Source organism: Nerophis ophidion, linkage group LG29 (assembly GCF_033978795.1).
Source record: "Nerophis ophidion isolate RoL-2023_Sa linkage group LG29, RoL_Noph_v1.0, whole genome shotgun sequence".
In the NCBI taxonomy this organism is placed as follows: Eukaryota; Metazoa; Chordata; class Actinopteri; order Syngnathiformes; family Syngnathidae; genus Nerophis; species Nerophis ophidion.
In genome coordinates, this window is record NC_084639.1 from 14,398,022 (window position 1) to 14,410,564 (window position 12,543).

Genomic DNA, 12,543 nt, shown 5'->3' on the forward strand with positions numbered 1-12,543 from the left:
CTCGTCGGTGTGTTGTCGGTGGGTGTAACAACACGATCAGGGACGGATTCAAGTTGATTTAATCGATGCTAACATGCTATTTAGGCTAGCTGTATGTACATTTGTAGCTATATTTCCAGCCAGCCTTTCCCTCCACCCACATTTAATGCCAAACAAACACTTACCAATCGACGGATTTAAGTTGCTCTAGTGTCAAAAGATGCGAAAGTCCCTCGTTTGGTCTGCACATTTGACCGGCGATGCTAAGACAGACATGGCACAGAGATGTATGGATATCCTGCGACGCTCAATCGTTGGTTAGAAGGCGATCGCCGAATAGCCTCAATAGCTATTCGCTCAATAGCTTCAGTTTCTTCTTCAATTTTGTTTTCGCTATCTGCCTCCATACTCCAACCATCCGTTTCAATACATGCGTAATCTGTTGAATCGCTTAAGCCGCTGAAATCCGAGTCTGAATCCGAGCTAATGTCGCTATATCTTGCTGTGCTGTCCCCCATGTTTACATCACTAGATGACGTCACAGGAAAATGGACGGTGGATTTACACATAGCGAAAATCGGGCACTTTTCAACCTTTTTTTGGGATATTCCATGATGGGTAAAATTTTGAACAAAACTTCAAAAAATAAAATAAGCCACTGGGAAATGATTTTTATTGGTTTTAACCCTTCTGAAATTGGGATAATGTTCCCCTTTAACACAACTCTTATTTTGACGCATGTTTGTTGATAATGAAGCAAAGCTGCTAAAATTGAGAATACATCAACAGCCAAATTGGTTTAATGAAAAGCTATTGTACAGTCCGAGGTTCACTTGTTCATAGTTTTAAATTAAACCATTTCAATCCTTTAGTCCGTTGATGTGTGTAGTAAGCTGTTGGAGATCTTTTTCCAGTCTGTTGTGGCCAGTGCCCTGTACTTTGCAGTGCTTTGTTGGGGGAGCAGCATCAGCAATAGGGATTTAAACCGGATTGACGAACTGATCCGGAAAGCCGGCCAAACTATTGACACGCAGTTGGAGGAGTTTGTGAAATTGAGGGACAAACCGCTCGCAATCATGGACAATCCTGCCCACCCACTCCACCAGACAATTGAGGGAAAGCGGAGTTCATACTCCAACAGGCTCCTTCAGTTGTGTTTCCACTGTGTTCCATTCAAGAATTCCTCCATTCCGCACTCCATCCAGCTGTATAATCACTCACCATACAGCAATAGATGACATCTGTCTATTACCTGACTGCTTCTATGTTAGATACCTCTTTGTTTATAATGTATCTTTTCTGCTGAATCTGCTCTCTATTTTTTGCTGACCTCTTTTTTTTTTGCTGCAGCTGTCACATATTCTGTAATATTGTACACAGTATTTGGGATTTGTTATATAATTGTATACATTATATAAAAATATAATATATCAGTATATAGTTTATAGCAGGGGTCACCAACGCGATGCCCGTAAGGACCAGATGAGTCGCCCGCTGGCCTGTTCTGAAAATAGCTCAAGTAGCAGCACTTACCAGTGAGCTGCCTCTATTTTTTACATTTTATTTATCTACTAGCCAACTGGTCTCGTTGTGCTTGACTTTTTTAATTCTGAGAGATACAAAACTCAAATAGAATTTGAAAATCCAAGAAAATATTTTTAAAAAGACTTGATCTTCACTTGTTTAAATAAATTCATTTATTTTTTTACTTTGCTTCTTATAACTTTAAGAAAAACAATTTTAGAGAAAAAAATACAACCTTAAAAATTATTTCAGGATTTTTAAACACATATACCTTTTTACCTTTTAAATCCCTTCCTTTTCTTTCCAGACAATTTAGATCAATGTTCAAGTATTTTTTTTATTATTGTAAAGAATAATAAATACATTTTAATTTAATTCTTCGTTTTAGCTTCTGGCTTCACGGTGGCAGAGGGGTTAGTGCATCTGCCTCACAATACGAAGGTCTTGCAGTCCTGGGTTCAAATCCAGGCTCGGGATCTTTCTGTGTGGAGTTTGCATGTTCTCCCCGTGACTGCGTGGGTTCCCTCCGGGTACTCCGGCTTCCTCCCACCTCCAAAGACATGCACCTGGGGATAGGTTGATTGGCAGCACTAAATTGGCCCTAGTGTGTGAATGTGAGTGTGAATGTTGTCTGTCTATCCGTGTTGGCCCTGCGATGAGGTGGCGACCTGTCCAGGGTGTACCCCGCCTTCCGCCCGATTGTAACTGAGATAGGCGCCAGCCCCCCCCCGCAACGCCGAAAGGGAATAAGCGGTAGAAAATGGATGGATGGATGAATTTTAGTTTCTGTTTTTTCGACAAAAAATATTTGTGAAATATTTCTTCAAACTTATTATGATTAAAATTCAAAAAAAAATATTCTGGCAAGTCTAGAAAATCTGTAGAATCAAATTTAAATTTTATTTCAAAGTCTTTTGAATTTCTTTTAAAATTTTTGTTCTGGTAAATCTAGAAGAAATAATGATTTGTCTTTGTTAGAAATATAGCTTGGTCCCATTTGTTATATATTCTAACAAAGTGCAGATTGGATTTTAACCTATTTAAAACATGTCATCAAAATTGTCAAATTAATCTTAATCAGGAAAAATTACTAATGATGTTACATAAATAATTTTTTTAATTTTTTCAAAAAGATTCGAATTAGCTATTTTTTTCTCTTTATTTTTTTCAGTTGAATTTTGAATTTTAAAGAGTTGAAATTGACGATAAACTATGTTTCAAAATTACATTTTCATTTTTTCCGTGTTTTGTCCTCTTTTAAATCGTTCAATTAAGTGTTTTTTTTTTCATCATTTATTCTCTACAAAAAACCTTCCGTAAAAGGAAAAAAAATGTACGCCGAAATGACAGATAGAAATACCCATTTTTTATATATATATATATATATATATATATATATCCATCCATCCATCCATCCATTTTCTACCGCTTATTCCCTTTCAGGGTCGCGGGGGGCGCTGGCGCCTATCTCAGCTACAATCGGGCGGAAGGCGGGGTACACCCTGGACAAGTCGCGACCTCATAGCAGGGCCAACACAAATGGACAGACAACATTCACACTCACATTCACACACTAGGGCCAATTTAGTGTTGCCAATCAACCTATATAGATTTATTTATTAAAGGTAAATTGAGCAAATTGGCTATTTCTGGCAATTTATTTACTTGTAGCCCTTCGCATTAATCAGTACCCAAGAAGTAGCTTTTGGTTTCAAAAAGGTTGGTGACCCCTGGTTTATACTGTATATATAATATGCACTGTCTATATGTTATATTTTATATTGCTACTATGGTACATTTTTTGTCTACTTTATACCTGCATTATCCTTTCCATCCTTTGTAACTGAGCTACTGTGTGGAACACATTTTTCCTTTGTGGTTTAATAAAGTTTGTCTAAGTCTTAAGTTGAAGACATGACAGTTTGCTTGCTGTTGGTAAATTAAGTGTACATTTTGTGGGAAAAAACAAATCGCTGGTCAGTGTTATGCCAATAATATTTGTTTAATAACATTATTGTGTCTGTTGTAATCTAAGTCAGCGTTAAAGATAATGACTGATAAAGTTATATCCGGAACACTGGCACTAAACACAGTCACTAACCAAGCTCGCTGCAGGAACTGGCAACAATTCACAAAATTCAACCAATAGTAATGTTCATCTTACTTATGAAAAGTAATCCCCCCCAGTCCGATATGTGCAAGAATACGGAGCACAATACTCTGCCATGTTCTTCCTTCTTCTTTCTGCTGCTCAAAGAGGAGCAGAATACCGGTTCAAGATGGCGGCTGAATCTCCTGCCACACTGCACCCAATGCAGCATCTATTCATTTATGACAAGGGTGTCCAAAGTGCGGCCCGCAGGTAATTTTTTCAACAGCCCCACGGCACATTTTAGAAATATGATTGAAAAAAATTTTAAAACGTAAAAAGTGATATAAAGGAGCCAACGGGTGAAATGTAACAAGAAAATGTTGCAATGTTTACTCTAATAACACAAAGCTGCCCTGCAGGCTGTTTCTTTCTTTAGAAAATAATAATGAATCAAAATCAATGTCATTATGAATTAATGACCTATTCGAGGCTCCAATTACGTCATTTTTACGTCAATTTTCCACTTTAAGGTATTTTTTTAAGGAAAATGTTGCATATTTTGTGTTTGCCGTATAAAAAACTGAGCAGGTTTTTTTTAAAGAAGGGCCTAAAATGAACAAACAAAAAACATAAACAACAGTAAAACTTATAATTGACAGATGGATCTGAAGTTGATCTCGAGATTATTGTGTTAAAAGTAAACTAAAAAACATGTATAATTTATTTTCTAACACTTTAATGAGTAGGACCCTTTTGGATCCCCAATATTTTAGTGTGATTTGTTTTTTAAATGTCATTGCTCAAAAAAAAATAATTAATTAAAATCAATGGTGTTATGAATTATTGACCTTTTTAATGCTCCAATTATTATATAATCTCAAATATTCCACTTTAAAAAATTATTGGGTGAAAATATTGCATATTTTGTGATTTTTTTTCCATAAAAAAAACAGTTGTTTTTTTGTGACAAAAAGCATACAACTTAAATCTTTGAAATCAATTTATTGACAGATGGACCTAATGTTGATCTAGAGAATTAAAACTTGAATAATAATATAAAAAAAATAATACTGAATAATGACTCATTTTTAATATTTTTTTTACCAAAACCCTTGGGGTCCCTGAGATCAAGCCTGAGTGGAGGCCAAAATGTATATTTTTTATACATATGTTTTATTGTTTTTTAAAATAAAAAATATCAAAATGGCCCCTGGTTGCTTTGATTTTTCAGTGTGCGGCCCTCAGTGGATAAAGTTTGGACACCCCTGATTTATGATATCTATGCATATAACCCTTTATTTTTTTTATTTTTTATTTTTTATTTTTTTTATTGACCAACAAACATACATTTGAAATCCACGGAAAAGTCAATGCATTTTCAACATCAAGGAAATAAAAGCAAATACAGATAGAGTAATAATACTAAAAAATATGAAAAAAAGGGCTGTCTGAATCATTTGAAATGTTTCAACAAGTATATCAGTTGAAGGGCTTTTGTACTTTTAATAATTCTCCAAGATTGTATCCATACTTGCCAACCTTGAGACCTCCGATTTCTTGAGGTGGTCGGGGTGGGCACCTATCAAATACACAGTAATAAAAACACAGTTCTACTAACTGTACTGTGCTTGCTGGTTACTAAAAAAAAAAAAAACACTTACCTTTCACTATTTGAGTAACCTTTGTTCTGCCATTTGCGTATTGGCGAGCGATCTCCGAATCCGGGAACATCCTTCACGGATTTGTTGTAGGAGAACGGGATGTTGCTTCCAGCTATCAGCACAGCCATCTTTGTCTCAGCATAAGATACACCATTGGGTCTCCATTTTGCGAGGTGGGCCATAATACTGGGTTGTGAACGAGGCTGCGCTGCGGACGCTTTGTGCTTCGCTGACTGACCGTTCATGACTGAGTATTTTCGTTCGGCCGCCGTGTTCAATGGTGAAGTCTGTTCTACAAAATTTACAGGCAACATACCCCTTCCCCTTCGAACTCTCATGGATAAACTGAAATTCTTGTTTACAATCGTTCTATAACTTGCAAGCGTATTTCTTCATTTTGCTCGTCTACGGTGTGATATTTTGGGTTGGAGTCAATAACCAGGCGAGGTGATGAAGTTATGTCTCTTTACTGTGGGCTTCAGAACAGACTCCCAAATGCAGGTTCCTCGACTGCACTTAAATGTAGAATATATTTACATTCTATTCTATGTACAGTAGATGGCAGTATTGTCCTGTTTAAGAGGGTCACAACAATGAGTCAGGTCTGGAGCTGGAGGGGGCGTGGCCTCCAGCTCCGCCTGAATTTCGGGAGATTTTCGGGAGAAAATTTGTCCTGGGAGGTTTTCGGGAGAGGTGCCGAATTTCGGGAGTATCCCGGAAAATCTGAGAGGGTTGGCAAGTATGATTGTATCGTTAACCTATATCCCTTCTGCTCTTTGCTGTCACTACATGATTTCTCAAGGGGACGCGATCTGTCCGCACATGCGCAAAATGTCATGCCAGTGATTTTATTTTTTTTCTAACATAACTTTATTTACATTCAAACGTGACATTATAATTCGTAACGAATTAGCGCAATCATTGTGCAAAGATGATTGCATGAATGTATGCAAGAAAAAAATGAGAAGACAAAGAAAGATTATATGAAGTACAAGCCTTTTCATTAAGTCAGTTTCCTAACAAAATCGGAAATAAAAGTTATTTTACCTCTAGTAATTACAGGTTATAATATTTTTATATTTAAAATGGTCAGGCTTGCCACTGACAGTTTGTTTGTGTTTTAGTTTCTCCTCTGTGTGTTTAGTATTTCCTGTCCTTAGTTCCTGTCAGCACTCTTATTTTGGTTCAGCTTCCTGTTTGTCTCTCTGAGTGCTTTCTTTCCCCTCAGCTGAGGCTGATTGGCACATGGCCACACCTGGTGTCAATCAGCCAGTTCCTATTTTACCTGCTTTGTTCCGCCAGTCAGTGCTGGATTATTGATTTGTCGATCACACTTCTTGTCGCTCTTGTGATGTGTTCTCGCTCCTGTCGTGTCGTACCTTGTCGTGTCTTTGCAGCGCAGCGGTAAGCTATATTCGGTTGATGTTTGTAGCTTACTGTTTTTTGTTCCCTGCTTCCAGTTTGTTCTTTCATTTTACAAGTACGACTTCTGTTTCCTGCTAGATATCTGTTAGCTTCCACGCTAGGCCTTTTGTTTGTTATCCCCCCACGTGCGCCCTTTTTTGTTTGAACCCTTTGTTTGTTTTTGGCTTAGTGTTTAATTAAATCATGTTTCCCTGCAAAATGCCTCCCTCCATCTCTGCATCTTGGGGTTGGTCAACAGCAAACTTTGACAAAAATGCCAAAACAAAAACACATTTTCATTTTAAAGAGATCTCTTTTATTTATGTATATATATATATATATATATATATATATATATATATATATATATATATATATAATCAGGTGCCGTTATGAACGGCAACAATATAAACATTAAGAAAAAATACGATGAAAATGTGGAAATAAAAATTATCAAAATGTGGACATAAAAAATTGTTTAACTTTGTCATACTTTCCAGAATATAAATCGCTAAATTCATTCAATTTGTTGTCTGTCTATCTGTGTTGGCCCTGCGATTAGGAAGTGACTTGTCCAGGGTGTACTCCGCCTTCCGCCCGATTATAGCTGAGATAGGCGCCAGCGCCCCCGTTACCCCAAAAGGGAATAAGTTGTAAAAATTGGATGGATGGATAGATCCACTGGAATAATTACGGTGCCTCGCAGGGGACATGGTGAAGAAACGGAGCGGGGGGGGGGTATTCCACCATTTTTAGGCTAAGTGCATTGCGCATGCGCAAACGGATCGGGCAAATCCAGTTACTCGGGCGGTGACACATCGGTTAGCATTTTAGCATTTAGCATTGCTCAAGCTTGCCAGTGTGCTCACTACAAGACACCAAAATGTTGAAAGAGTTGGTGAAAGCGCGACTAATGGTGGCAGCTGATGAAATATTCGCGCTGTTTGAAAGCACGATAACGTCGTACGAGGAGGAACTTTCTCGAACGAGAGAGGAGAAGGAGCGACATCGACAACAACTGGAAGCTGCTCGCAAAACTCAAATTGTGCTACACGTTGAAGGTATTTTTTAACACTTTCATTATCCTCATATTTCATGTTTTATACCACGCAGCTAAATCGGACTCGATCTTTACTGACTCGCTGTGTTTTTGAATTTTTCATGTGTTATTTTAATAAGGAAGCAAGTACACATAACATCCGGTTGGCAGTCATTTTGACTCTTTATTTAATACTGCCTCCTTCTGGCCACATATTGTATTACACATCACATTGCTTTACACATTTTATCATGACGTTTTTTTCCCCCCCAAATTAATCATCCACAAAACAGACGACTCAGGAAAAAATCCCGCTAATGAGAAGAAAAAAATATTAACATAATTTTTGTGAAATGCAGGTAATTCTCGTAAACTTGGTACCCTAGTACAGTGGTTCTCAAATGGGGGTACGTGTACTCCTGGGGGTACTTGAAGGTATGCCAAGGGGTATGTGAGATTTTTTAAAAATATTCTAAAAATAGCAACAATTCAAAAATCTTTAATGAATATATTTATTGAATAATACTTCAACAAAATATGAATATGAAAAGAAATGCAACAACGCAATATTCAGTGTTGACAGCTAGATTTTTTATGGACATGTTCCATAAATATTGATGTTAAAGATTTCTTTTTTTGTGAAGAAATGTTTAGAATTAAGTTCATAAATCCAAATGGATCTCTATTACAATCCCCAAAGAGGGCACTTTAAGTTGATGATTACTTCTATGTGTGGAAATCTTTATTTATTTATTTATTTATTTATTTATTTATTATTTATTTATTTTTCAACAAGTTTTAGTTATTTTTATGTCTTTTTTTTTTCCAAATAGTTCAAGAAAGACCACTACAAATGAGCAATATTTTGCACTGTTATACAATTTAATAAATCAGAAACTGATGACATAGTGCTGTATTTTACTTCTTTATATCTTTTTTTTCAACCAAAAATGCTTTGCTCTGATTAGCGGGTACTTGAATGAAAAATATGTTCACATGTGGTACATCACTGAAAAAAGTTTGAGAACCACTGCACTAGTACGCTCGTCTCTCGTGACGGTGGACCCAGGTTCGAGTCCCAGAGAAAGTGGAAGCAAGTACTCAACCTGAGGGGTGAGGGGTGAGGGGTGAGGGTAACGGAGGCCAAAAATCGATTCACATCTGAATCGTGATTTTTATTAATCACGATTCTAAATCGATTCATGATTTTTTTTAATCAATCCATCCATTTTCTACTGCGTGTCCCTTTTGGGGTCGAGGGGGATGCTGGAGCCTATCTCAACCGCATTCGGGTGGAAGGCGGCGTACACTCTGGACAAGTCTCTACCTCATCGCAGGGCCAACACAGATAGACAGACAACATTCACACTCACATTCACACACTACGGCCAATTTAGTGTTGTCAATAAGGTTTTTTTTTAATTGATTTAAAAAAAAAACTTGTCCAGGGTGTACCCGGCCTTCCGCCCGAATGCAGCTGAAATAGGCTTCAGCGACCCCAAAAGGGACAAGCGTCAGAAAATGGAGATATATATATATATTTTTTTTAAGATACTTTTAGGCAATCTGTATGCAACCAAAGACTTTTTCTAACCTATATTTTTTTTAAGTCTAATTATCAGAATTGGAAATACTTAAGCAATCCTCGAGGGGAAATTAACATTTTCAGCACAATCCCATTCAAGAGGAGACAAACATTACAGGGAGACAGAACAGGATCACTGACGGGTCTGACAACTTCCGGCGCCCCTTACAAAAAAGGTGAGAAACAGGTAAATGTTGGGGAGGGGGTTCAGACTGAGGCCAAGGGGGGGGGGGGGGGGGGAACTCATATCCATAGCACACATAAACATGTGAGTAAGAGGGAAACATCAAGCACCACAAAGGACATTAAAGACATTAAAGGCCTACTGAAACCCACTACTACCGACCACGCAGTCTGATAGTTTATATATCAATGATGAAATATTAACATTGCAACACATGCCAATACGGCCTTTTTAGTTTACTAAATTGCAATTAAAAATTTCCCGCTGAGTTTCTTGTTGAAAACGTCGCGGCATGATGACGCGTGTTTGTGACGTCTCGGGTTGTAGCGGACAAATTAGCCCAGCACCACTTACGGCTAAAAGTCGTCTCTTTTCATCGCATAATTACACAGTAATTTGGACTTCTGTGTTGCTGAATCTTTTGCAATTTGTTCAATTAATAATGGAGACTATAAAGAAGAATGCTGTTGGTGGAAAGCGGTGGTTTGCAGCTGCCTTTAGCACCGAAACACAGCCGGTGTTTCTTTGTTTGTTGTGAAGCTTTAACACAGAGCGGTCAAGCGAACATGTTTCTCGACGACAACCAGCAAGTTTTTGGATGGGAAAATTGTGATATTAAGTCGGCTCTTACCGGCGACTTCAGTTGATTACTGGACCTCCTCCTGCAGCTCAAAAAGGCAGCTGTGATCTTGGCTCTCGGCTTCTCTCAAAGACACTGGCGTTCACCGGAGCCATCCGACTTTTTGGTAGGACTTTACAATCTCACTAAAACACTATTAAAACGATAAGCAGATAAGGGATCTTCCAGAATTATCCTAGTAAAAGTGTCTAATTACATCTGAAACGGTCCCACTGCCGCCGCCTGGAGCCGTCGCCTTTTCTTTTTTTTCTTTTTTCTTTTTTTGCTTCTTTCTAACTTTCCTCATCCACGAATCTTTCATCCTCCCTCAAATTAATTAATGGGGAAATGGTCGCTTTCTCGGTCCAAATAGCTCTTGCTTCTGGAGGCTATGAGTATAAACAATGTGAGGATGTGAGGAGCCCTACAACCTGTGACGTCACGCGCACATCGTCTGCTACTTCCGGTAAAGGCAAGGCTTTTTTATTAGCGACCAAAAGTTGCGAACTTTATCGTCCTTTCAGCAAAAATATGGCAATACCGCGAAATGATCAAGTATGACACATAGAATGGACCTGATATCCCCGTTTAAATAGGAAAATCTCATTTCAGTAGGCCTTTAAAAGAGCAGAGCTGATGCAACCTGTCACTTCTACACACATGCAACAAAACAAAAAAAACATATGCACTGCGGTGTTCCATTCCATCGTCTGCTGGGGTGGGGGAAGCATGCCCAGAGACAGGAGTAGACCCAACAAAGCAACTAAGAGAGCCGACTCCACCCTTGGCCGCCCACCAACTCTTGGGCAGTGTCTAGTCCACATGGATAAGCAAGGATACATTAATTACGATACAATAATTATAACTATTATGCCTACAATGCGAGAATTGGTTTGAATCGAGAATCAATTCCGAATTGAATCGTCACCCCAAGAATCAGATCGAGTAGTTAGGTGCCCAAATATTCACACTCCTAGTGAGGTTTATGTGTACAGCCATAAACCTCACTCCCTGACGATGACAAGAGTTGACAGCTCAGGCTTTTAGCTCGATGCTTAGCACGCTCGACTAACATGTCTAAATGGAAGTATGTTTGTATCCGGCAGATGGCCAGCAGCAGCGTCGTCAAGAAGAACATCCCCCTATGCCACGGGAGGGAAGTTCCAGGTTGAATCAGGAGGATCCACAGCCCCCCCACATTAAAGAGGAAGAGGAGGAACTCTGGATCAGTCAGTCAGAGGAAGAGTGTTTTCTCGGCCCGCAGGAGGCTGATCTCACCAAGTTGCCTCTGACGGGTGTCTCTGTGAAGACTGAAGACCATGAAGACAAACCCCAAGTTGACCACCTCTTAGCTCCTCTATCAGATAGTGAGGACATAACCTCACACTTTGCTGAGGATGAAGACGAGGACAACACCCAAGAACCTTTGAGCAGCGATACAGACTGTGAGGATGGTATGAGGACTCAAACTGACAACAAACACCCCGAATGCTCTGAAAATAAGACGGACAAAAAACGCTTTACCTGCTCGGTTTGTGCCAAAAGCTTTTGCGTCAAAAAGGATTTTGTCCGACACACGAGAACGCACACGGGGGAAAAACCTTTCAGCTGCTCGTTCTGCAGTCAACGGTTCACTCAGAAAGACAATATGATCTCGCACATGAGAACACACACCGGAGAAAAGCCTTTTAGTTGCTCACTTTGCTGCAACAACTTTTCTCAGAGGTCCACGTTGACGGCACACATGAGAACACACACGGGGGAAAAGCCTTTCAGCTGCTCAGTTTGCACCAGCACTTTTTCTCATAAGGGCTCCTTGACCGTGCACATGAGAAAGCACACGGGGGAGAAACCTTTTATTTGTTCAATATGCGGCGATACCTTTTCTCGGAGAGCCAGTATGGAATTGCACATGAGGAAACACACAGGAGAAAAACCTTTCAGTTGTTCGGTTTGCAATAAAAGCTATTACCATAAGAAGAGCTTGAGAGCGCACATGTCAACACACGATGCAGAGTAAATGTTTTCATGTCCGGTTTGTGCTCGAGTGGTTGAGTCGTTAGAGTTTCCCATGTATTCAAAATTAAACGTAAGACTGCCACATGTAATAAACATAAATATATACGGTATATATATTTTTGGGGTATTTTTTAAAGGTTTTGTGAGACAGTAAATAAAACTTCACTTTGCAGGCGATATATGTGCTTCCATCTCCTGTAAACATGTTCCACAGGTGTTTTAAAATTTGAGGTTTGAGCAACAGGCGGCAGTCGCTTTTGAGAAAAGTAAAGTTGTAGGTCAATATTAATTTCCACAGATTGGGGTGGAACAAAAATCTCATGTCAATCAATCAATCAATGTTTATTTATATAGCCCTAAATCACAAGTATCTCAAAGGGCTGCACAAGCCACAACAACATCATCAGTTCAGAGCCCACATAAGGGCAAGGAAAAAC

At 38.9% G+C, this 12,543-nt stretch overlaps 1 protein-coding gene across 3 annotated transcripts; it reads left to right on the forward strand.

The window, feature by feature from the left end:
• Positions 1 to 6,571: 6,571 nt before the first annotated feature.
• On the forward strand, positions 6,572 to 12,283 carry LOC133546004 (oocyte zinc finger protein XlCOF19-like). Of its 3 annotated transcripts, XM_061891792.1 has the most exons (3): positions 7,437 to 7,721; positions 9,369 to 9,460; positions 11,194 to 12,283. In XM_061891792.1, the coding sequence occupies exon 3, from the start codon at positions 11,232 to 11,234 to the stop codon at positions 12,105 to 12,107; it is 876 nt and encodes a 291-aa protein (XP_061747776.1). In that variant the 5' UTR covers positions 7,437 to 7,721; positions 9,369 to 9,460; positions 11,194 to 11,231; the 3' UTR covers positions 12,108 to 12,283. The 3 variants fall into 3 exon arrangements, with proteins under 3 accessions (XP_061747778.1, XP_061747776.1, XP_061747775.1); XM_061891794.1 differs by lacking the exons at positions 7,437 to 7,721; positions 9,369 to 9,460 and adding an exon at positions 6,572 to 6,660; XM_061891791.1 differs by lacking the exon at positions 9,369 to 9,460.
• Positions 12,284 to 12,543: the final 260 nt, after the last annotated feature.